This window comes from Heterocephalus glaber, unplaced genomic scaffold (genome assembly GCF_053883595.1).
Source record: "Heterocephalus glaber isolate CG9 unplaced genomic scaffold, H.glaber_assembly_v1.0 deba00000331, whole genome shotgun sequence".
In the NCBI taxonomy this organism is placed as follows: Eukaryota; Metazoa; Chordata; class Mammalia; order Rodentia; family Bathyergidae; genus Heterocephalus; species Heterocephalus glaber.
This window is the reverse complement of record NW_028258142.1, coordinates 36,739,929-36,762,171: the sequence shown is the minus strand read 5'-3', so window position 1 is coordinate 36,762,171 and position 22,243 is coordinate 36,739,929. Positions and strand designations below refer to the sequence as shown.

The window sequence follows — 22,243 nt, the reverse complement described above, 5'->3', positions numbered from 1 at the left end:
ACTTACCCCCAGTGCCAAAGCCAGTCTTTTGCTATAATCTGACAAAAGATTTTTATAACTATAGGCCAGTGAGCATAGGTGGAAAATACAGCTGCTTCCCTGTACTCATATAATCAGGTAGGATCACACTCCATCCTTTTATACCATTTTCCCTTACCAGATCAGATATTCACAATTTCCAGGCATGGGGATATGGTTCAGTGGTAGATCACCTCCTTAGCATGCACAGGGCTCCAGAAATGATTCCCATCCACCCAAAAAAACAAAATGAAACACACAAACACAAAGAATGAAATTCACAGTTTCCGTCAACTACAAAAATCGACAACCTCTGGGTGTATTGCATGGCCAGCTTTGATAAAAACAACTGAAGACTCTCCCCTCCCTAAATCATATTCTCAAAGGTTACACTTTTGAAAAAACAAAAGGGCAGGATTGGAAAGGGGGGAGTTTTTGGGGAAAGAGCAGTAGGGCAGTGACTTCTGGGTGGAGATGTTTCTTCAAGAAAGTCCTGAGGGAGACATAAGAAATTGTCATAGTAATATTGTGGCTCTTAGTTGCTCTGAGCTTCAAAAAATCTGGCAGAAGAATCCCCTTCTAGTTCAGCCAAACAGTAGTGGATTGACATCTACTGTCAGCGCTGTTCTTGTGAATGTTTAACATCCCCTTCTTCAGATTTTTCATTAAAGCTCTGATTTGTAAAGTTTGTCAATTCCTGCGGTGAAACACTCCTGCTGTGGCTGATTTTCAAGCCTCTGACTTGATGCCACTGAATGTGCAGTTGGGAAGAGAGACCGTGTGGGCTCCTGTTAACTCCTGGGACTGGGCTTCAACACACCTTAGTCCATTAGAACCCAGGCATCCCTTGTGACAGCAATACAGGAAGGTTTGATTGGCTTCATGATGGATTCAAAGGCTACTCCAACCCAGACCAGTGGCTCCTCTGTGGCCAGTTCTTCTCTGTATGACTCTCCATCAGAGTGAGTTAGGAGACTCTCCAATAGGAGGCCTGAGGGGGAAAAACTAAACAAGACAAAAGGAAGAATAAAACGGGATTAACTATAACAACAGCAAAGTAAAAATATTCTAAAGCTGCCTGACATCTTCAACAGGAAGAAACATGGCATCAGTAGAATAGAGTCTAAGGTACCCAGGAGGAGCAAGCTGGGGTGAAAAAGCAGCACAGCAGCTGAAAGAAGGATGAACAATGACAAGAAAGATTACAGGAATACAAAATGGGCAACTGCAGAATTAAAAAACCACAGTGAACTCAAGGCAAAGGGAACGTGTAAAACACAATTAACTTGGCATCGCAGAAGACAGATTAGGGTATGTTCTCCCAAAAGGCAAAAGAAAGAAAGAAAATCAGAGAGATGATAATAGAAATGGAGAACAGAAAGGAGAGTTGTAAACAAAGAATTACGAGAAAAGAACTTAGGAGTCAAATCATTGAATGGAATAAATAAAGGAGTAATAAAAAAGAATGTTTCTGAACTAGAGAGAACCTATATCTGCATATCCAAAAGACTTGTGGTGTTCCAGGAAAATTAGGGGGAGGGAAATGCACACTATACTCACTTTATGATTAATAAAATTCTAACACAATGAGAGAGAAAATCTGCAATTACAAAGGCAGAAAACAAAGTGCCTACAAAGGAAAACTGCAACCAGTCTCCGTTTTCTCTTGCTATAGATGTGAGAAGATATTCCAGTGAGATTTGAGGCAGTAAGTTCTAACTTGAGAATTACAGAGTGCATCCTGTGTCTTCCACATGTAAAGACGGAGGGAGTGCTTGGTGCTGTGCTGATATTCACAGTAGGGAGCCCAGGGAGGGTCCAGGATGAAAAGCAGCATGGGAGGGAGGGGTGTTGGAAAAGGATAGCAGTGAGGCAGGGACTCTTTCTGGATTTGTAAATGTTTGACTTTAAGATCTTGGGAGGTGTATGTGTTATTTTAAAATTTATTTTTAAATAAGAAGCAAAGAGTTCATATAACAAAATCAAATAAAAGCTGTAAGTTAGTGAGGGAGGTCAGAAAGGTGTTCTGTGTTTTCATTTTGTCGATGAGATGCTGAGGCTGAAACCAGGTTTTGAGGACTCCCGAGAGACAGAATGAGGTCTGGAATTGACATCTTTTGACGCTTGTTGAGTATGGCAAGGACTTTGTCTGTTTCTACCATATTGTCCCTTTAGAAAACATCAGTCAGGGTAACAGTGGATTGAATGTGGATGGTATCCAAGAGCCTAACAGAATAGGGAGGTGGATGATTCTGGAATCCCAGCTCGAGTTGTGTTTTTCAGTTATTAATTCAGTTACCCAGCGTGTCTGGAGTATTTGCTATGTGTTGGGTACTGTGTTGGGTGCATGGATGGGTAAAATGCAACTGATTCTTATTTTCAAGAGACTCAGAGAACTACTGTAAGTGGCAAATACTTTCCATGGAGAATAGCTGACCAAAGGTAGTGGGTAAGCCCACTGACCAGACCACGTATAACACACTAGTTGTCAACTTCCAGCTCTTCAGAAGCACCAGGAGGACTCTGGAAAAGCCAGAGTGCCTTCCTGACTAACTCCACTGAGCCTTGATTTAGTAAAAGCAGATTGAGAATTTGCTTTCCACCAAGCTCCAGGATAAGTTAGAGTTCCCCAGGCAGCAGATGGAGACTATGTTTTAAACAAGGAAAGGCATCTCCTATCTTGCAAATTTTGGAGAGATATATTCTTTGGGAGTCCTTTGGATATGAGGAATGTCTAGGAGAACAAGATTCTCCCTGGCCACTTAGAGAAAAAAACGCTATAGGCTCCAATAATTGAAATACAATTTGCAGTGTTCCTGTATGTCTGTGATGCGCAGAATAAAGTCACAAGAGTGTCGAGGAGGGAAGAGGCATTGATTCTGCCCTCCTCCCTTCATTGTTGAGTAAAGTGTGGGATAAGGAACTCAGAGTGGCTTGTGTAGCATCTCGCTCCTTGTGAATGGCCGAGCCAGGTGTAGAGAATAAGTTCATACACTCCTGTCCCAGTATTCTTTCCAAGATTCCCATTCCTCCCTTCTGCTGCCTTGGGGCCTTCTGAGCAGTTATTTCCCAAGCAAGTTTATTATTCCAGTCCCCCCACCCAATCCCTGCAGGCAGCCATGGTAGGGTTAACTTTGTTGGACTGGAGGCCCGAGCCAAGTACAGAGTGTCCATTGTGTGCCGCCCCCTCAGGAGGAGTCTCATACTGCTGGAATGTGACAAGGCCAAGCATTTTCACCTTGCCTGGCTTCCCCAGTTCTGAGTATGTGAGTGTGTGCATGTGTTCACATGTGTGTGCCAACCAGGGTGCTTCTCAAGAGGACTGGCCATTGTCTGTCAGACTCACCAAAAAATTGAACTGTGAATTTAGGTTGGCAGGTACTTGCTGGGGACAAGGCTGAAGGAGAACAACAGCTTTGTGTCCCGGGGAAGTAAACAGACAGGTTAGGTTTCTTTGCTTTTAAAAGCTTGTTTATTTTATTTTTGGAAGGTGAGGGGCTCATGTGGACACAAGAAGCTGGGTTATTATTCTCAGGACAGGGAGGGAATTTGGCAGGGGCTGCCTTGGTGGATGGAGCTAGGGTTGGAGGAGGTTGAATCTTAGTACTTTGAATAGCTGTCAGGGGGTGAATTCATTTTCATCCAGAAAGAACCTCTTGAAACCTGCAAAGTGCCCAAACCCATACTGGGTGCGGAAGTGAATGTAGGCATTATACAATGCAGCAGACCTCAGCCTGAGAATGAATTGAAGTTGTTACAAAAACAAGATTTGTGTGCTCAGAGCAAGTAGTGAACAATGCAAGACTGGTATTTGGTGGCAAAGTGTACAGCTAGGTGCAGTGTAAGTCAGATTAGGGAGTGAGTACTGTCGCCTGGAGTTTGCAAGATGTTGCCATGGAGAAATGAAGACTTGGGCATGACCTAGGTATGGGAAGGCTTGGGATCTGTTGCTCATTCATTCCTTCATGCAACAAACATTTAGAGAGCATTGCACAGATCAGTGGAATGGAATCCAAGAACTGAGTCTGGAAAACTATGAATGTAGAAAGAATACTGTACATGTAATGCTGCCATGGAGACAGGTGTGACTTGAGTTGACAGGGCAAATTGAGGGCTAATGAGCTGGGAATCTGGACTCTTAAGGCAAGACCAATATGGAATGTTTGGGATGGATGTGTTCCTAAAAGATGGGGGGTGTTTAAAACTGGATTACTGTTTTATCTATAGTATACATTATAAAAAATTCCCACTGTCCTGGTTCAGGTCCTCAAGCAACTGGAGTCAAATTACAGCAGGGGGCCAGATTTTCTAATGTCCACCCTGCCTTTGATCTCTGCATATGGTGTGGAGCTGGATTATCTTTTTAAAGCAAGAAGGTGTCCCTACAGACAACCCTGCAATGGCTTCCCATGATCTATTAGATAAAATCCAGACTCATTAGTGTGCCATTCAGTGATGTCCGTGATCTGACTGTAACCTTTTATTTGCTGCCTTAAGTCTCATCAGTCTCTATTTTGCACTACACCCCTTAGCCACATCAACTTTCTGCTTCCTGATCATAACCCTGGTGCTCCTGAGATATACCTTGCTGTGTGCTCTTCCTTCTATCTGTCCTGTCTTTCTTCTTTTCACCCTACCCATAAAGAGCTCATGATCAAAACCAGATCTTGTGCTGTCCTTGAAATCTGCCTATGTTGTATCCTATCAACATGTATCCTGTGCATATGGAAAATACTTTCCTCTCCTGGCACTTCTGTCCTGTATTATAGTGCATATATATTCTGCAATGATGAGAGCTGTTTTTCAAGTCTCACTTCAAGAGTGTCTTCATTGTGCCTTAGGGTCTTGACTTGAGAAGAACTGAAAAAAAATTGAATTGAATTGAATTTTCTCTGGATCTCTTACTACTTAAGTTTTAGATTTTGGAAATTTCTACATCTAATTACTGATTCATGTAGTTAAATATAAGAATCTCTGAAATGAATCACTTTTTTAAATGAAGATAGTTTCTTAATATTAATAGTACCATCACTTCATATCCCCATCCATTCATCTACAGTTTCAGTATTGCCTTTTTTTTCTCAACATAAGATCTACCACCTGCATTGTCCTACTCTGGCTTGAAGGTCCAAATGGATTTAGCTAAGGAATTTCTTAGCAGTCTATGCCTCACCTTTGCCCTGATCGAAGGATAACTTTTTCGGTAGAGAGTAGGTAATTATAGCATAATACTGGTGATTTCCACCAAAGGGCATAGCCTTGAACATTACTACCCTTAGAAAATATAGTTTGCAATTTGTGTGGCTCCAGGGTGCAGACAGAGAAGGATCAGCTGGACTCTCTTCCCTCTTGAGAAGCAGGGACATGCTGTAAGGCACCTTGATGTCACCAGCAGCTATTGTAGTACTTGTCAGTAGTAAAAAAGACCTATATGATTTCCTAAAAATCAAAATGTTTTGGGCATGTACGCAGATCAATCCTGATGAAACAAAGAATGTAATAAATAAAAGAAGCAGTAATGTCATCTGGTCAATCTACCAGCCAGGGAGGACTTTACCCACAGGTGGCTGTTCAGGGTTTGCTGAAAGCATCAGCAAAGCATCCCATTCCCACTAGGGCACCCTCATCTCTTCCAGAAAAATTGTATTCTTTGGATTTTCCCCTAAGTGGAAGAGGCTGTAAATGTGCCTTTTGCAGGGCTGGGCAATTTCCAAGAGCAGAGCATGTTCCTGGGCTTTCGCCCTGGGGAGAAAGCCAATGTGCCCTCAGCCACCTTCCTGTCTGGCCTCTTCATAGGGCGGCAGCAGAGGGTGTGGTGATTCCAGAGGGAGAGACAGGGACCTAATCTTCAGGGCTCCAGTTCTTTGCTTTTCTTCGCGTGTCTTTGCAGGCATCTTTGGGCACTCTCTGGGGACACATTTACTCACCAGGTCTTTCAGTGGATGGGCTCAGAAGTAGACACCTCAGCTGTATAGCAATGTCCTCCGCTAGAACTGGAGAGTGCTCAGGAGATGAAGCATGCTTGGGAGGGACATGACTTGTACCCAGAGGGTAGGAGGACACGATGTCCCCAGTTTTGTGAACCCTGAGGGCTCTAGGATTTCTCTTTAGAGTACCTTCTTTTTGGACTTTGAAACAATGAGTCAGAAACTGGGAATAATGGGACATGGGTTAGTAAGAGGCATGATAGTGAAGCTGGTTCTGTGATGGTTTGCAGAGAACCTGATTGTTTTTTTCTCTTTTACTGTTGAGGAAGGCAGAGATGAAGATCTTAGGGGATTCCTGACACCCATGCACTTTCTTTCTCTTTCTCTTGCTGCTATTTATACACAATGTCACTTCATGTAAGGCATGAGAAAGAAATTAAAATTGTCTAGAATGGCTATTTTTATCTGAATAGATGAAAATGATTATCTTTCTCTATTCTGATGGAAATATGTTTTCGAATTTGTTCTGCATTAATCATAGTGTTATATGTGATTTCCCATTGAGATCTTTTTGTTTTCTTTTTTTGAGCTTTGCATTTGTTTTAAGAAACAGAGAGAAGACTTTGCATAATTGAAATAATGCACAATAAAAATGAGATAGAAAGAACAGTTAAGAGGTCCACTAAATAAATGTCCTTCCTCTAAGGAGTGGAAGCTTGGCCTAAGCAGCTGGGGGTTTTGATCAGCACTGCAAACTGTTCTTCACATGGGAGAGGGAAGTGCTGCAAGAAGCCACTCAGTTGTGGTTCCCACAGACCTGAACATGAGTACTTGAGACTTCCCTTTCGTCACGGCTGGTTTTGCTAGTGACTCAGCCAGCTGTGGCTTCAATGTAAGAAGCCTCTATCTTGTTACTAGCTGAAAGACTCGCCCCTCTTATCTTTATTTTAGGGCTTACAGTCATAAAAATGCATAACAATACATTATGAAGGCATGTGTGAGTCTGTTTGCCCCTCCATTCCAATGTAATGCAATTTGGGGATGTGCCCATCCTGGTTGAATTTCTTTCTATCATTTTTTTCCTGATGCTATAGATAAGTGAAAAGAAAGTTCTGGAACTTAGATCGACTAACTTTTAGGGTCATGCTCCTTCCTGCCACAGCTAATTATCTCTTTGCTTTTCAGTTGCAGATCTGATCTCTTCTGAACACCTCACCGTGTCTCCATCCCTGGGACTCTGAACCCAGCAGCTGGACTAGTTTGCTCTTGGAATTTTGGGTGTCCTGTCTTCTCGCTTTCCTTTTGCCTGTCTCCCTTCCCCCTCCTGAGAACTCCTGAAGACTGTAGGATTGTCATGGAGTCCAGGGAAATCTTGAGCAGCTCCCGGCAAAGAGGGGGTGAGTCAGAATTCCTGCCAGTCTCCTCAGCCAAGCCCCCAGCTGCTCCTGGCTGTACAGGAGAACCTTTGCTGTCCAGTCCAGGACCTGGAAAGAGCATTCCAGTGGGGGGAGAACGCATGGATCCAGAGGAGGAGGATGAACTGGGTTCAGGGAGAGATGTGGATTCCAACTCCAATGCAGACAGTGAGAAATGGGTGGCAGGAGATGGCTTGGAAGAGCAGGAGTTTTCCATCAAGGAGGCCAACTTCACTGAGGGGAGTCTGAAGCTGAAGATTCAGACCACAAAGCGGGCAAAGAAACCCCCAAAGAATCTGGAGAACTATATCTGCCCACCTGAGATCAAGATCACCATCAAGCAGTCGGGGGACCAGAAGGTGTCCCGTGCTGGGAAAAATAGCAAAGCTACGAAGGAAGAAGAAAGAAGCCACTCCAAAAAGAAGGTAGGAATCCCTGTCTTGTAGGCTTTTGGTTTCTGTTTTTGCCATTTTATCACCAACACTTAAAAGTCTGTTTATGCATTACTTATTTACTCCTAAATTGTCAATCTTCTTAATGGAATACTTATGACCTCCAGAAGAAATGCCTCTGACATAATGCTGGTATAATATCAAATTTATTATTATGTTTTCTCACCTAAAAACAGCTACTAGAATTATAATTCAAGAGTATTAGTTTTTATTATAAAGCAGCCAGTTGGATAGTTCAGCTCAGCTCTTAACAGAAGTTTGAAGTTTTTAAAAATTTTCTGACATTTGTATCTGTTCTCATAAAAGAGTGGGATGTTGAAAAACTGGTCAGTCAGAGCAGTCAAGAGCTGTGAAAACTTCCTTTTGGTTTCAATCATTGCTACTGTCAGTCTTTCTAAGATGAGTCGCTCATCTGACCCAGAAAGCCTGGTCTTCACAGTAACTGAGGCTCCTGCAGGGCTGAAAGATGAGCGTCCTAAAAGCCCTAATGAGCTTTGGGTGGAACTAGAAAAGGCAATGGGCAAGCAATTGGCCTGAATCATGGATTTTGAAGGCTGCATATTGAAAGAACTTGGTTGTCATTTTCCTCCCGAAAGTCAAATGAGGATGTGCAGGGCTGACTGAGGTGGTTGGTGGTGTTAGTTTGTCAGGAATGAATGGGTCCGTGTTTCACTGAATTTATTTTGGGAGCTTCAGCAACCTCTGTTCTTGGAGGAGTGTGACACTCAGCTGTAATAACAAAGGACTGCCTTAGTGTAGAAAGCTTTTATTTTCAAGAAACTTTAGGGGCCTCGGGATAGCCCCAAAAGATGCATTTGGTTGACAGAATTTTGAGGTTCTAGGTGGTAGGTGCTAGTCAGAGTCTTTGTCTCTCTCCTTGACATTTGCTAATTTATGTTAGCTTTGGCCACAGTAGATATTTGGCACAAATGAAGTTATCTCTTGCCTGATAGCCCAAAGGTAATCTGTAGTGTTTCTGTTACCAGTGGTTTTTTGAGCCATGGGATAGTCGTTTTCTTTTCTTTTCAATTTTTAATTGTTATTAGTATATGTTTGCAGTACATAATGATTATGTTTATTGTGAGTAGTTGGTACGTGTAGTCATTTTCAATAAAACCACTAAGAATCACATTAATTCTTTAGTGTAGGACTGTGTCCATCCTCATGGTAAGTGGTTTGGCTGATTTGTTGCATTTAAAATCCAAATACATGGGCTAGAAAAGACTTTCTAAGGAGACTTAACTCCCCACAGTACCCAATAAACCTGTCCTGGTTTTAAAATCAGAAACCTTGCATCCAGCAGTCCTCTTCCAGCACTCAGAAAACCAGGACTGTTGGTCACTCTACTTTGACATTTTGGAGCACGAAGGAATCTTTAGAAATTGGCTTTTTAAAAAATTTTTTGCCAGAACATAGAGGCTATGCTTTCCTTGCCCCCATTACAACTTTGCAGTTCTTTCAAAACCAAAGTCATCTTGACCCATGTAGAAACTTTTGAGATTCTTGGAAGAAAATGCTACAAGCTCTACTTAGAATGTGAACTGTTGCTTTGGAGTTGGGTCTTTTCAGCCTTGAAAATGAGTACCTTTGTGCCTGGCCATTGAGATGTCCAGTTCTTCCTGTGTTGTTGGGATTTTGTGGGGGTGGGGACAGTCTGGAAAACTTATTTGTGCTAACTCCTTCTCCTGCATCGCCATTACCATCAGGACTGGAGCAGCTGCTCACAGTTTCGAGTGTACAAACCCAAATTTGCTGCCTTATAAAGACAATAAGGTTTTCAGATCAGTTACCACCTTCTCTAAAGTCATACATTGTTTCCAAATATAACCTTCTGTCCATTGGAATAATGCTGTGGAATAATGCTGTGGAATTTGTGGCATAAGGGTGATTTCAAAACCAAAATGTGCAATGGACTTTAGTTTTTGTGGCTGACTTTCTTAGGCTGGTCATTCTCACCCAAAAAGCACAGTGCCCTTTGAGGGTTTTCCTGGAAAGAGAGATGAAATCACTTATTTGAATATGTGATTTACCAAGAAGTATTTCTATGCCTGAACAAATGGAGGGAGTAGAAAAGACAAAGGCAAAGGGCTGATTTTCAAATCACAGGGCTATTTTATAACACTATCATGGGAGTATCCAACACCACCTTATAATTCTTAGAAGCTTGCTTTTCACTGTGTATCTCCATCCTCCCTACTTTTTTAGTGCCTATTTTTATTAGTACATGCTTTCATTACCTCATGATTATAGTCATCTCAATTCTTTCTTTAATCCCCTTTTCCTCTACTTCCTCCACCTTTCTCTACTCTTGATCTCCTTCCCATGTGAAAAAGATCCATCTCCATACTTCCTATTATCTTTTATTTTGCTCTTTATAAATATATTTTGAGTTTCTCTTATAAGAGAAACCATACAATATTTAAACTAGTGTGTCTGATTTATTTTACTTAAAAGAAAATGTGGTATTTATACATAAAGGAATACTACTGTGCCATAAAGAAGGATAAACTTGAATCATTTGTGGGAAGGTGGATGTACCTTAAAACCTACATATCTTTATACCTACTACTGTTACTTTCCAGCAACAAATGAGTAAAACTATCAGCAGTGAGTTGCAGTTAGTTGATAGACGATAAGAGCATTCTTTGATCTCTATTGGATCAGAGTATTAGCATTATTACCCTTTATTTTCCTGTTGCTTTGCACCTAGAGAGTAAGCAAAAACTGAAGCTAGACCTTAGGAAGTGCCAACTTAGCCAATCATTTGTATGGAAAAGTTTGAACTCACAGAATTTATTTTGTACAAGTGGGAAATATATGTTTAATAGTATGGATAGAGAAAGTATGAAGATGGCATTTTGTAAGTAACAGATTAACATCTAACCTTGAAATCAGATCTTCTATATCAGTTATTAATGAAAGGAGCCCCCCTTGAAGAAGTGCACAGAGGGTGGTCCCAGGAATCAAGTGTTCTGTTAAGAGCTGGGAAGAAGGCCTTGTGGACCTGGTTCTTGAACTGGTGGGTATTCCTGCTTGGAAACCATCTAATGTGTGTGTTGACTTTCAGCAAAGGTTGGACAACTATATGGGCCACATCCAGTCCTTGTCCTGTTTTTGTCCACCCCACACGCAAAGGATGATTTTACCTTTCAAAAGATTAAAAGAAAATCAAAAGAAGAGCAATATTTTGAAATATATTATACTTCTTTGAAATTCAAATTTCACTGTCCATAAATAAAGTTATATTGTAACTGAGCCAATTCCATTTGTTTACATTTTGTCTATGACTGCTTTTGCATTGCAATGGCAGAATTAAGTAGTTGTCACTAAGATACTGTGGCCTGAAAAGCTTAAACTATTTACTGTCTGGTGTTCATTAATCCTTGACTTAGGGGAAAACAGAGTTTCGAGGTAACATGGGTTTTATTTTTGTTTTGTTTCTAATGACTCATCCTCCAAGTTTGGAGGCTGGGAGAAATTGGGTGTTAGATTATGTGCTTTTTTTTTTTAAGTGAACCAATTAATTTTGTTCAAGTGATTGTTAGACAGCTTCAGGCAAAAACAGCTTATATCAGATTCCACATGATTTTCTTTTTCCTCAGTTTTTGTAAAAAGGAAACTGTAAGAAAATAGTAGTGCAACTTACACATCACACGCTAGTTCTCTGCTAGTTTAACTCTAGCTGTACAGTCTACAGCTTTGGGATGAATGGAGTCCATGTTTGACATCATGTAGGACATTAGTCTGTATTTTAAACCTAGGACAAACCCTCCAAACTGGGGTGGCACTGTAGATGGTCAGGGAATTGTAACCTATCATTTAAGTGGTGGGATGTGAGGATGGAGCCAGGAAAATACCCAACACTGGCTCCAAGATGCATGGACTTTTTTTATATATATATACAGGGGATCAAACTCGGGACCTTGAGCTTTCAAGGCAGGTGGCAGAACCACTGAGTTAAATTCCTGGCCCTGCATGGACTTTTTAAACTAGGGTATAAGCTTCTCTTTGGCAGGAAAATGGGCAGGGAATTGAGATGGCCTTTAGGAAGGTATTTAGGACAAATGGATGTACTTGAAATGTGAAAGCAGTATTTGGGAAGAAGTAGAGGCTGAGGGATGAGCTCAGAGGATACTCAAGGGCTTTGTGAATGGACTGCACAAGTTCACATTGTTCCTTGTCAGAGGACCAAAGCTATAGCATCTTCAAGTTACTCAGGTAAGTGACACAGTAGCGTACTTATTCTAGTTCCCTTCTAGGTCAGTCCATAAACACAACAGAGAATATTAAGAAGAGTATCTAGCAGCAAGTTCGGGTACAAAACATCAGCATCAAAAGTTTAAGCAGAGACAGGGTTTGGAAGATGCTCTTAGCCAGGCAGAGCTCAGCGCCCTTCTCTTCCTGAGGTCTGCAGGATCAGAGACACCTGTCTAGATTTGATAGTGAGAGAAGGAGAGGCCAGTTTGGGTGGACTCTATTTGTCACCAAATGGCTTTATGAGTTTGGATCTGATGTATAACCTCCCTGAAGCCCTGTTTCCTCATCTGCCAAGTAGAAATACAATTTCTACATGTTATAACTTGAAAGCACATTTTTGCAAAAAAAAATGGCTAATTTTATTCTGATGTGAGCATGTATTGTAATAATAGTGTCAATTTTCTAAGCGATATGCTAGCCCCTCTGCTAGCTGTTTTTTCTTATAACAATTCTTATAACAATTCTCCTGGGAAGATATTTTTTTACAGATGAGGAAATTGAAGCTCAGATCACTTCAAAAGAGTAAGTGTTGGAATGGGCAAAGTTTGCCTTTGAAACCAATTCTGTTAGACTCCAAAGCCATTGCAGCATTTGAGTTCCTCAGGTACCACATGGCATAAAAATAAACGATGGTTGGAAGGTAAGGACCATGGGCACATTTCCCCCACAGTTTCCCATGTTAGCTAGAGTGGTGGGATCATAATCTGAATCCTTTTCCTTAATTTCAAGCCTTTCAGGATATTCAAGGGGACTTCAAAACCCAAGTAGTTAAGGCCTTATTTTTTCCTTTATTATGGTTAGAAGTTTACTTGCTTTTGATGAAAATACAAGTTCTATTTCATTACTTTGGACTTAATTTTCCCTCACTGTCAACTCCCTTAGGAAATAATGATTTCCTCCAATAGCAAGGGCTTCTACTTTACATCCATCAGTTGCCTGCCATGGTTGGAGAAATGTGCTCAGGGTTTGTCCTTTGCAGCTCCTAAGTCATGCCCCTAGGCCACCACGGTGCCTGTGAAGACTGGTGTTCTGTCCTGAGTGCAGCCCACTTGCGAAGGCTGACAGGTCTTGCTTTTATTTACTTAGTCCTCAGACAGCAGCTTCTTTGTGCCGGACACCTAAAGGATGGGTAAGGGAAAGGTGTTTCAGGTGCTGTAGATGGAAAACGAAGTTGGTACTGGATTATAGAGAGTGGTGAATAGCGAATAAATAAACAGGCTGGATTTAACTCTGTAAATAAAGGGGATGCTCTGAACCGGGATGGTGGATGGTTTGGGGCCTGTGAAGTGGTACAGAGATGCTTAAAGTGGGAGATATGAGAAGGAGCCTTTTGGAAGCATAGTGAGAAGGGACTGATCCATGATTATCCATTTTCACTGAAAGGTGCTAAGTAGCACATTCCTCTCTTGATAGCAGTTTGGTGTACCAGGTAGGTGAGTAAGAGGCTGTGGGATGCTGTGCTGGCAGGGGATGAGAGGGGCTTGCTTTGGCAGGGGCTTAGATGGCCTGAATATACATGGTCTCTGCACATATACATGGTGTTGTCCTTCTTCCATGCTGGTGGGTGGCCTGGAGCATCTCAGAGAGCCTTCCCCTCCTTGTGATTCAAGTGTCCTTCCCCTGTCATCATTTTGCCTGTTCCCGTCTCTGCTCATACCTCCCCGTGTCGCTGGATCAGGCTTGGCCTCTCTTCTGGGGTGGGGATGTGGTGTTTCTAACTACTGGAAGCTCGGACTTCTCCTCCACGGCACTGTCACCAGGCTGAGAGAGCAGATCTCAGCAGCGTTTCTTAACAGGAGGCTTCATTACCCCTCTTGTTTAATTTTTTTGTACAGAGTTAAATTTTTTCTTTCTGTTTAAGCAGCATATTCCTGTTTATGTAGGACAGAGGGTGGTGAATGACTGTTGGGGTGGACATTAGTCTCCCCAGGGCAACAGGAACATTTGACAGGTGAGGCCAAAGGAGTGAGAGGAAGAAGGTCCAATGTGGAGATGGGTGCCCTGGGCACCCGCTCCGCCTCCACTATTAACAATTCCACCAAGAATTTTTTAAAGAAAGAATAAAAACAAGAGCAGCTTTTGACCTCTAACACCTTATTTCCGTTCTCAAACTAGAAACTTTAGGAGTCATTCTGTGTGACTGGGCAAGTCTTTCTCTTTAAGAATCCCGGTTACTATAAATGTAGATGTTTAAACTCTGGTTAAAGCCACTGTTCCACCATCAAATTATTTCTTTTTTGGCCAAAATATCAAAAGGCCTGAAGTCATGGTACAGTAAGTGTCAGAGCTGAGCCTGAAATGTGGTGAAATTTAGCAAGCTTGGATTCCATGAAGATATTCTGGAATATTTTTTTTGCCATCCCCCCTTTACTTTACCTGTGTATGCTATCTTCTGGGGTTTAAAACATTGATCTGGCCTACTTCCCTTTGGTTTGGCATTCCGTTGGCAGTCAGCTCCTCTTTGGATTTCTCAGGGATGTTCTTTGGTGAACTCTGCCATTGAGGATCAATGTGGCACAGTAACCAGCAAGAAAATTGAGCTCTGTTCAGAGAAATAACCCTTCTTTCCTTTGATCAGGGTAGTTTGTTTCTTCTCTGAAATTCTAGGAGGAGACTATGAGATATGTTGGAAAGAACCTCTTCTCTGAGAGAGGATTTGAACTTGGATCCTCATCTCAGGATGAGCTTCCTCTGCTCTGGCCTGCAATAGAACTTGGGCTCCCACACTTGCAGGCTCTCTGACCTCAGGCCCTTTCCTGACTGCCTGAAAATCAGGGGCAATGGCAGCATGCCATGGTTGATGACATTGTGAGAATGGAAAGCACCCTTCTGCACTGAAAACTGCCTATAGGCCTTGCTCTGATTCTTGTCCATCACCTCCTGCTTTCTGACCATGCATAGGAACTTCCTGAGGCCGAGCACAGAGCCAGCACACAGGGCCCTTCAGTGGCGCTGGGCACCAGCAGGCTTGGGCTGTCTTGAATGCCCTAGCTGTGGACAGTGCCAGCATCTTACTTTTGATGCCCCCACAAGTGTTGGCTAGTAGAGCCTATCACTAATGCGTTTTTTGGGGGGTTTTTTTTTTGGTGGTGATGGTGGTCAGGATTGCTATGATGATTTATTTAGAGATGGTTCAAAGATCTTTTATCTTTGTGGCCATTTATCTCCCAAAGCAGGATTACTACTGAGCACAAAGCTTGACTCAAAATTAAAGTTTTAAAGTGGTGTCAAAGGAACCACCAAGTAGGGTTCAGCTGATGGCTGCTACACCGCTGCCCTTTGCAGAGCAGCCCTCCCTTCTCCATCACTGCAGTTTCACACCCTCAGAAAGTCCCCTGATTGCTGCATTTCCTTTTTGATTTTTAGCAAAAGTCAAGAGAAACAATCCCTTCTTTTCCCTCCTCCTCCATCCTTCGACTCTTCCAATTGCTGCAATTTTAAGTTAAAAACAGCTCACTGTCAAAGTTCACTATGTGCAGCACCCCAGACCATCACCCACCTGCCATCGCTTTGCTCAGGAAGCACCGGGTTTTACCAGGGGCATCGGGGTGGGGGGAGTGTAGGGCTGTGGCAGGGAGGTTCTCAGAGTTGGGTCAGAGGCCCTGGTTAGGCTCCTGTCCATTAAACAAAGACAACGCTCAGCACTAGGTGTTGAAACCCTGCATTTGGGGGGGGCGGGGGTTGCCCACAATGAACTAACAATTCATGTTATAATTTGCACAGGGCCGACACTTTGGGGAATGGGTTTCAGCTTGTCTGCCCACAGGGTGACTTGACTTGAAGGCTGGCCATAAGGCTCCTGGCACTCCCCCAAGGAGGAGGAATCAGTGGCTGCAGGGAGAGCTTGCCAGAGGAGAGGGCGGAAGTCCACAAAGCCAGGTCCTTAGGAGATATATGGACAGACAAGGCTGCAGACCACACAAACTCTCAGTCCCACACTGCCATAGCAAGTGTGCACAAGAGTCTGAATTATGTGTCTGCTGGGGGAACACAGCAGATTGCAAGCTAAGGCTGCCATCCCCAAGTGCCAGAACCTGGAGAGCCAGAGCTCTGAGTTGCAGGAAGTGTGGAGGCTGGGTTTCTCAACACAGTATTTCTGCAGATCTTGCTCTGGTAAGGCAAAGGTATCCTTATGACCTTCAGTGGCGTTTCTCTCTGAAGTCACAGGTTGTTAGGTCATTTTTTTGTTCTTCCTGCCTGCCTGTCCCTCCAGAGCCAGATTCCCTGGTTCCCCATCAGCCCGTGACCTCACCAGGGAAAACAATGGAGGCCTTTGTATATTATGAAAAGTCCATGCAGTCCCCACCTTGAGAGGCCACTTGATAATCATCATTAGTATCAAATGTAGCTTGCTTCACTGTGTTTTCTAGACCTTTATTGTGTTTTATCCCAGATGGGCTGCTTTGCTTCTCAGTTTCTAGTTGATTTCACAGTGAGGAACAAGAGGTGAAGGAGCCAGTAGAACATTCTGGAAAAGAGCCTGACAGTGGCTTTGTTCCTTAAGGTGGACCACTGGGCCTTGCTCAGTGAGAGATGATCATCTGCAAATAAAAACTTGTGCAGAGGTGTGGGCAGTTGTGTTTTTGAGGCCATGTAGTCCTTTAGTTTAGTGATGTGATTGAAGTCCCAGCTCAGGGATTATGGCACTTTTCATGGCCTAAAGCAGTTGATTCTCATCGTGGATAGGGGTGTAACTGAAGGGCAGCTGTACGAGTGTCCAGTGAGACCTTCCATCCTTGTCGTTTTGGGGTCAAGGTAGTGGAGACTGATTTATTTGGGTGTGTGTCTCTTCCTTGCACTGTCACCCTCTCCTTTCTTGAGTGCTGCCATTTAAATAAATGGCTAGGTTTTGAGGGCAGTGGGCCATATGGAGGAGGTTGGGAGGTGCTGGACCAGCACCAGCTCAGTAAGCAGAGGCAGGAGCTCTGAGTCAAGGGAAAGGAATGGGTCCACAGTTGCGTCACTTGCAGAATCATTGGCATCACAGAAAGTAAAAAGAGCCTCCAAGCATCTCTACTGCAGCAGTCTCTTAAATGAGGAAAACGTACTTTCCAAGATGCCTAATGTGCAGTTACTTGGCTGCTGATCAGAGCCCTTCCGTGAGGAGACTTTCCACTTCTTACGGCGTCTCTTGTTTTAGAAAGATCTTTCTTGTAGTGCACTAAAGGCATCTTCTTTAAACCCTAAATAGTTCCACTTCCTGAAAGTGTTCTTTGGATTCCTGAATCCAAAGCACCCTATTCTTGTACTAGGAGGATTGGTTTGCCAGTGTCTCTTCTCAAAGGCACAGGTGGGAAGCGCTCACAGAACAGAGTGCGGTACCAGGAGGTGGTCCAGTCTGCAGAGTGCAGGAGATTGTTACTTCTGCTGCTGAAGACACAGCTATGCCAGCTTCCTGGCAGCTTTGCTACTGTTGATGTGCACTGAAATCAAAGTAAGGAAAACACCAAATAAAGTGACCTATGCTATTTTACTCATTCAAACATCATATCCTGGATTCTCTGGGCCAAAATTCAGGTCTTTGCATTATTATAATTATTCCCGTTTCTTCCTGCTGAATAGTTCTAGGCAGAGATAGGGATCAAATGTTAGCCAGGTCATTTAGTTTGGGTCTAGGAGCTGCACAGCAGGCACGGAATCAGGGCATTCATGACCTGTAGCTGCCCAGCCAGTCAGAACTCCTTTTCTATGCTTTGTCTTGAGTGATCTCACTGGACAACACTATCCACCGTCGCTGAATCTGGTTTCTCCTTTATATTAACTGCCTTCTTTGTCTTAAAAAAAAAAAGAGTTGATAAATGCATCTTGTCAAAGTAAAGTATTTTCGTTTCAGTTACGTTGTAAGCTCTCTGAGGACAGGAGTTACATCTTTTATTAAAATAATAGACACTTATTTTATTTCCCCAGCCTAGATGTTAAACAAGGGCAGATAGCTCTGTGGAAAGTACTTTCTTTATCAAAGCAGCTTCTTCTGCCTGGTCACCCCAATGCGTTCTGCATTCCTTCTTTAAAAACATCTGAAATCTTTCCTCTGCCACCTTTTTGTGCTCCCAGCCAGGTAGACTGTGGCAGAGCTGAGGTACTGAACTTCTGCCCTGATCTACGGAGTTGTAGGGCATGTTCAGACCAAGTGCAGTGCAAGTTGTAGAAGATCTTGTTAGGGAGAATTGACCTCAGGACACTTAGGGAAAAACCCAAGGCAAAATAATAAATATGTATCAAAATATGTGTCGCAGACAGTGCATACTATGGAAAATTGATAGCACACATCACCTTGATCTGGCACTTTTACCAGACATACCCGCCTATTCCTGCCAGTCACTTTCTGGTTTGTTTTTTGATACTTCAGTGAAGTAGCTGTTAACCCTTCTGGTTTTATAATCTAGAGGAGCAGACCCTGAGAGTTTTTCAAAAGGTTTCCTAAGATTACAGGTAATTGCTGAGGATTATTGGGGACTCAAATACTCAGGTACCCTGGTTTCCAGCAGCAGGCCTTATTACTGAAACATCCCACCATTTCTGCCTTGCATACCTTAAGGGGAGACTAGCTGACCCCATGCAGCCCTCCTGATGGTTGCTGCCACTCAAGCCCAGGCTGTGAGTAAACGTGAACATTGCACCTTTGTCCCAGAGACTTACTCCCTGCTCCTTACCTGGACTGGCTGCAGCCATGGCCCTGCTGGAAAACCCTCCATGGGTCCCAGCCACAGCAAGGTGTTGGCTCAAATGACACGCTGCTGGCACAGCACAGGGCTGTGGGATAACAGGTTCACTGTGACCTAATCTAGAAATAATTTACAGCGTGTTCTAAAGTGTCCTAGTTTTGAGTGAGGATGAAGACTTCAGTGAAAGGCTCAACAAGTCTCCAGGTGCACTGCCTTTGGGGAGGGTGGCTAGTCCAAGCTCGAGGTTTTGAGTTCAAGTGCTGACACTGCCTTTAACGAACAAATTTGTTTTCTCATCTTTAAAGAAATATTAATAATACTGCTTTGCATTCTACATATAATTCTAAAGATAATCTGAGTGAACTGCTGTAAAGAGGTTCTTATACGTTAAATGGGAAATAGAACTGTTACTATTCTTTAAAACTAGTAGGTTTCTGACAAACAGTAGTCTGACATTAAACTTTTCCATTGCTTCTTCCAACATTCCCCTCAATGCCTGGCCTTTCTCCTCTGCTCCTAATAGAGCCCCCAGACGTGGCTCTGATGGACAACAGCTGCAGGTTGGAAGTGGTCAGCCGCTGAGCCCAGATACCCGCCACATGGTGTAATTGCCCTTTGTGAAATTCTAGGGTGAGAGGTCAGCCCTCTTTGCCCATCTTTGTCACTTCTCAGTCAACTGTATCCTGGTGGCAGTTGTGCTATCCCAGCATCCTTCCCCTGCCCCCACTCCCCTCCTGGAGCCCAGGAAAAAACCATCTGCTGAGTTGGCTTTCAGAAGATTTTTTTTTTTTAAATACCAATTTCCCTTTGTTCTGAGGCAACCTCCAATCAGGGCTGGTGTCTGCCAGGTTTGGCGAAAGGCTGGTATTGTATTTCATGCTCCCAGAGGAAAGGTTGTCCACTTGCTTTTCTTTTTGATTCGATTCCCTGCCATTCTCCAGGACAGTCAGAGGTTGCAGCTGCCACCGTCAGCTGTAAATGAGGGGAGTCCTTGTTTAAGAACCTCTATGTTAATCCCTTGGCAGGGGGAGAAAAATGAAAACACAAAACCCAAAAACAATACAGAGAAAAAAATTAAAGCCACTACTAACGAAGTCTTCCTGTTCCCAAGTTCCCATGGTGCCCTATGAGTCCACCCAGCTCCTCCTGCTTGTTTTAGGAGAGGTCCTTGGAGGCTTTTGGACAAGCCTCAGGTGTCCAGCCTCGGAGATTTCCTGGTTTCTTGCTGAAGAAAATGACCTGTGCGTCTGAAGCGTGGGAGAGGTGTGCTTTTGTGGGCAGCTTGAATTACTGGGCAACCACCCTGGCTGTACAGGTTGCTTTCCTGAACACAACAGTGGACATCATTTGGATACTTAGAGTAGCTAGACCCCTGCACACATCTGCCACACAATGTCTACCAGATCCTCTGCACAAGCACAGTGTAGATGCTATTGTTCCCATTCCATACATGAAAGCAGCAAGGCATGGAAACATTCAGTAACCCACCTGGGTCTGCAAGGCAGCCAGGATGCAGTGTCTGCTATATGCCTCCTTCCCCTCCCAGGCAGCTGACCGGGGCTCCCCAGGCAGCACCTATGTGCATGACCCACAGATGAGAAACAGGAACCCTCACCTGATGACCTCACCTTCTGGAAGACCTACAGTGAAGACTTTTCTCATTCCTTCCATTTATCCTTCTGCAAAATGAGACCCAAGAGCTTGATGCCAGGGCAGCCAAAGAAAGGGTTTGGTCAAATCTTGTGAGAGCTTCACAGGATTTTCTACTCCTGGCACTCATGCTTTTCTCTTTTTTTCTGACATGTTTCTCCAGATTACTAGAGTTTCCCTTGGGAGACTTGGGAGATGCCTGGATGTGTTCCTTCAGGCTATCCTGTGACTCTGTAGCCTGTGGCATCTGCCCTTCCTGCTCACACAGCCATCTCTACTCAAGGGATGTCACTTTACTTGTTCCTTCATGGTGATAAGAAGAGGGGTCAGGGAATGAGCACATAATGGATTCAGTATATTGATTAACACCCATAAAATTCATAAAACTGTTCTTCAATATACCACTTCCTCCCTCCTTTCACTGTTGGGTTCAGACAGCAATCCAGAAAACTTAGAACCTGATGATTCTAGAGCAGAGTAGAATAGAAAACAACACCAGAGGCGGGAGCGGGGGAGGGAAAATGGGGGGGGAGGTGAGAGAGACCGGGGTTCAGAGGCTTTTCTTTCTCTTAGGGCATGGTAGTTTTATACATGACTTAAAGGGTTTTTTGTATATGTGTGTTTGTGTGTGTGTAAGAGCATTTGTGTGTATTTTAACTTCTTAAAATACATCATAGGTTACTATTAATGTGGAATATCGGAAATATGGCAATGTCACTGAGCAACGAACTCAACTTTGCTGTATCTAATCAATCTTTCTGTAGCACCTTGCCATATGAAATGACAAGGTTCTTGCTGAGTGCTCTTCCATGCCATCCTTTTCTAATGCAATCTATGTATGAAAGCAAATCTTGTCTGAAGTGGTTCGGGAGACATAGCAGTTAGCACATAGACTTATTGGATGAGATGAGGAAGGTGGTAGGTAGTGAATGTCCACAGAATAGGGGGGCAGCAGGCTCAGCCTCGTGGGCTCAAAAACTGCCCTTCCACTCAGTCTTACCAGCTAATACAGGCTGCACTTGGGTTCGCCAGGGTCCTACTCCAGATTCCAGTTTCACCTAAGGTTGCAGATCTCAGAGCTGTGAGTACAGGAGGAGCAGCAGAAAACAGCATAAAGAACATCTGACTTCTGAGCAATGGGCTCTACTGAGCCTGAGATGGATGCCCTAGCAGAGAATCACAGAGCTTGGCTGAGTAGTACTTAGATGTCCCTACTGATACTAATTATCCCATATAAAGTGCTATCTTCTCCAGCACCAAGTAATTCATTAATTTATTCATCCATTCAATCAAAGATGTTTTCTTCAATAACTGTTGGATGCCAGGCAATGTTATTGAAATACATCTGGGTATTGTTCCTTAGATATTTCATTGGGGTAATGTCTGATATGTACGCTACATCAAAGTAGAAATCCAGACAGAAAGACTTCTCCATAGCAACTCAGCTGGGAAGAAGCATATCAAAGACTTTCAAAAAAGTACCTTGCAAGTGACTGGTAGATTTGATTGAGTGATAGGGACAGTCTGAGCCTAACTGAAAAGAAAGGCAAGAAGCACCTTGAAGCAGAGTGAGATGAGATGTAAGTGAAAGGCATCCATTCTGGTGTTCATGTGAAGACACATGTGGCTTCATGGCATTGATGCATTTCATCTATAGGATGTCTGTGAGATGCCCAAATAGAGGGAGGAAGGGAGAATAGCAAGTTTGGCAAGAAAGCTGAAGGAAGATACAAGTCACACATTTTGCCAGAGGAACAGAATCCAGGAGAAGCATCAGAAGTGACAGAAGTACTGATCTGAAAAACAATGGAAAGTAACAACAGTGCAACACTCCTTTCTTGGAGGAAGTCAGGTGTAAG

At 43.3% G+C, this 22,243-nt stretch overlaps 1 protein-coding gene across 4 annotated transcripts in view; it reads left to right on the top strand.

The window, feature by feature from the left end:
• Setbp1 (SET binding protein 1) overlaps positions 1 to 22,243 on the top strand; it is a 357,001-nt gene that overhangs the window by 14,682 nt on the left and 320,076 nt on the right. For all 4 annotated transcript variants that reach the window (XM_087193233.1, XM_021236586.2, XM_004855072.4 and 1 more), the window contains exon 2: positions 7,131 to 7,785. In XM_087193233.1, the coding sequence (XP_087049359.1) occupies positions 7,300 to 7,785 (486 nt within the window). In that variant the 5' untranslated portion in view covers positions 7,131 to 7,299. The remainder of the gene's footprint in view (positions 1 to 7,130; positions 7,786 to 22,243) is intronic.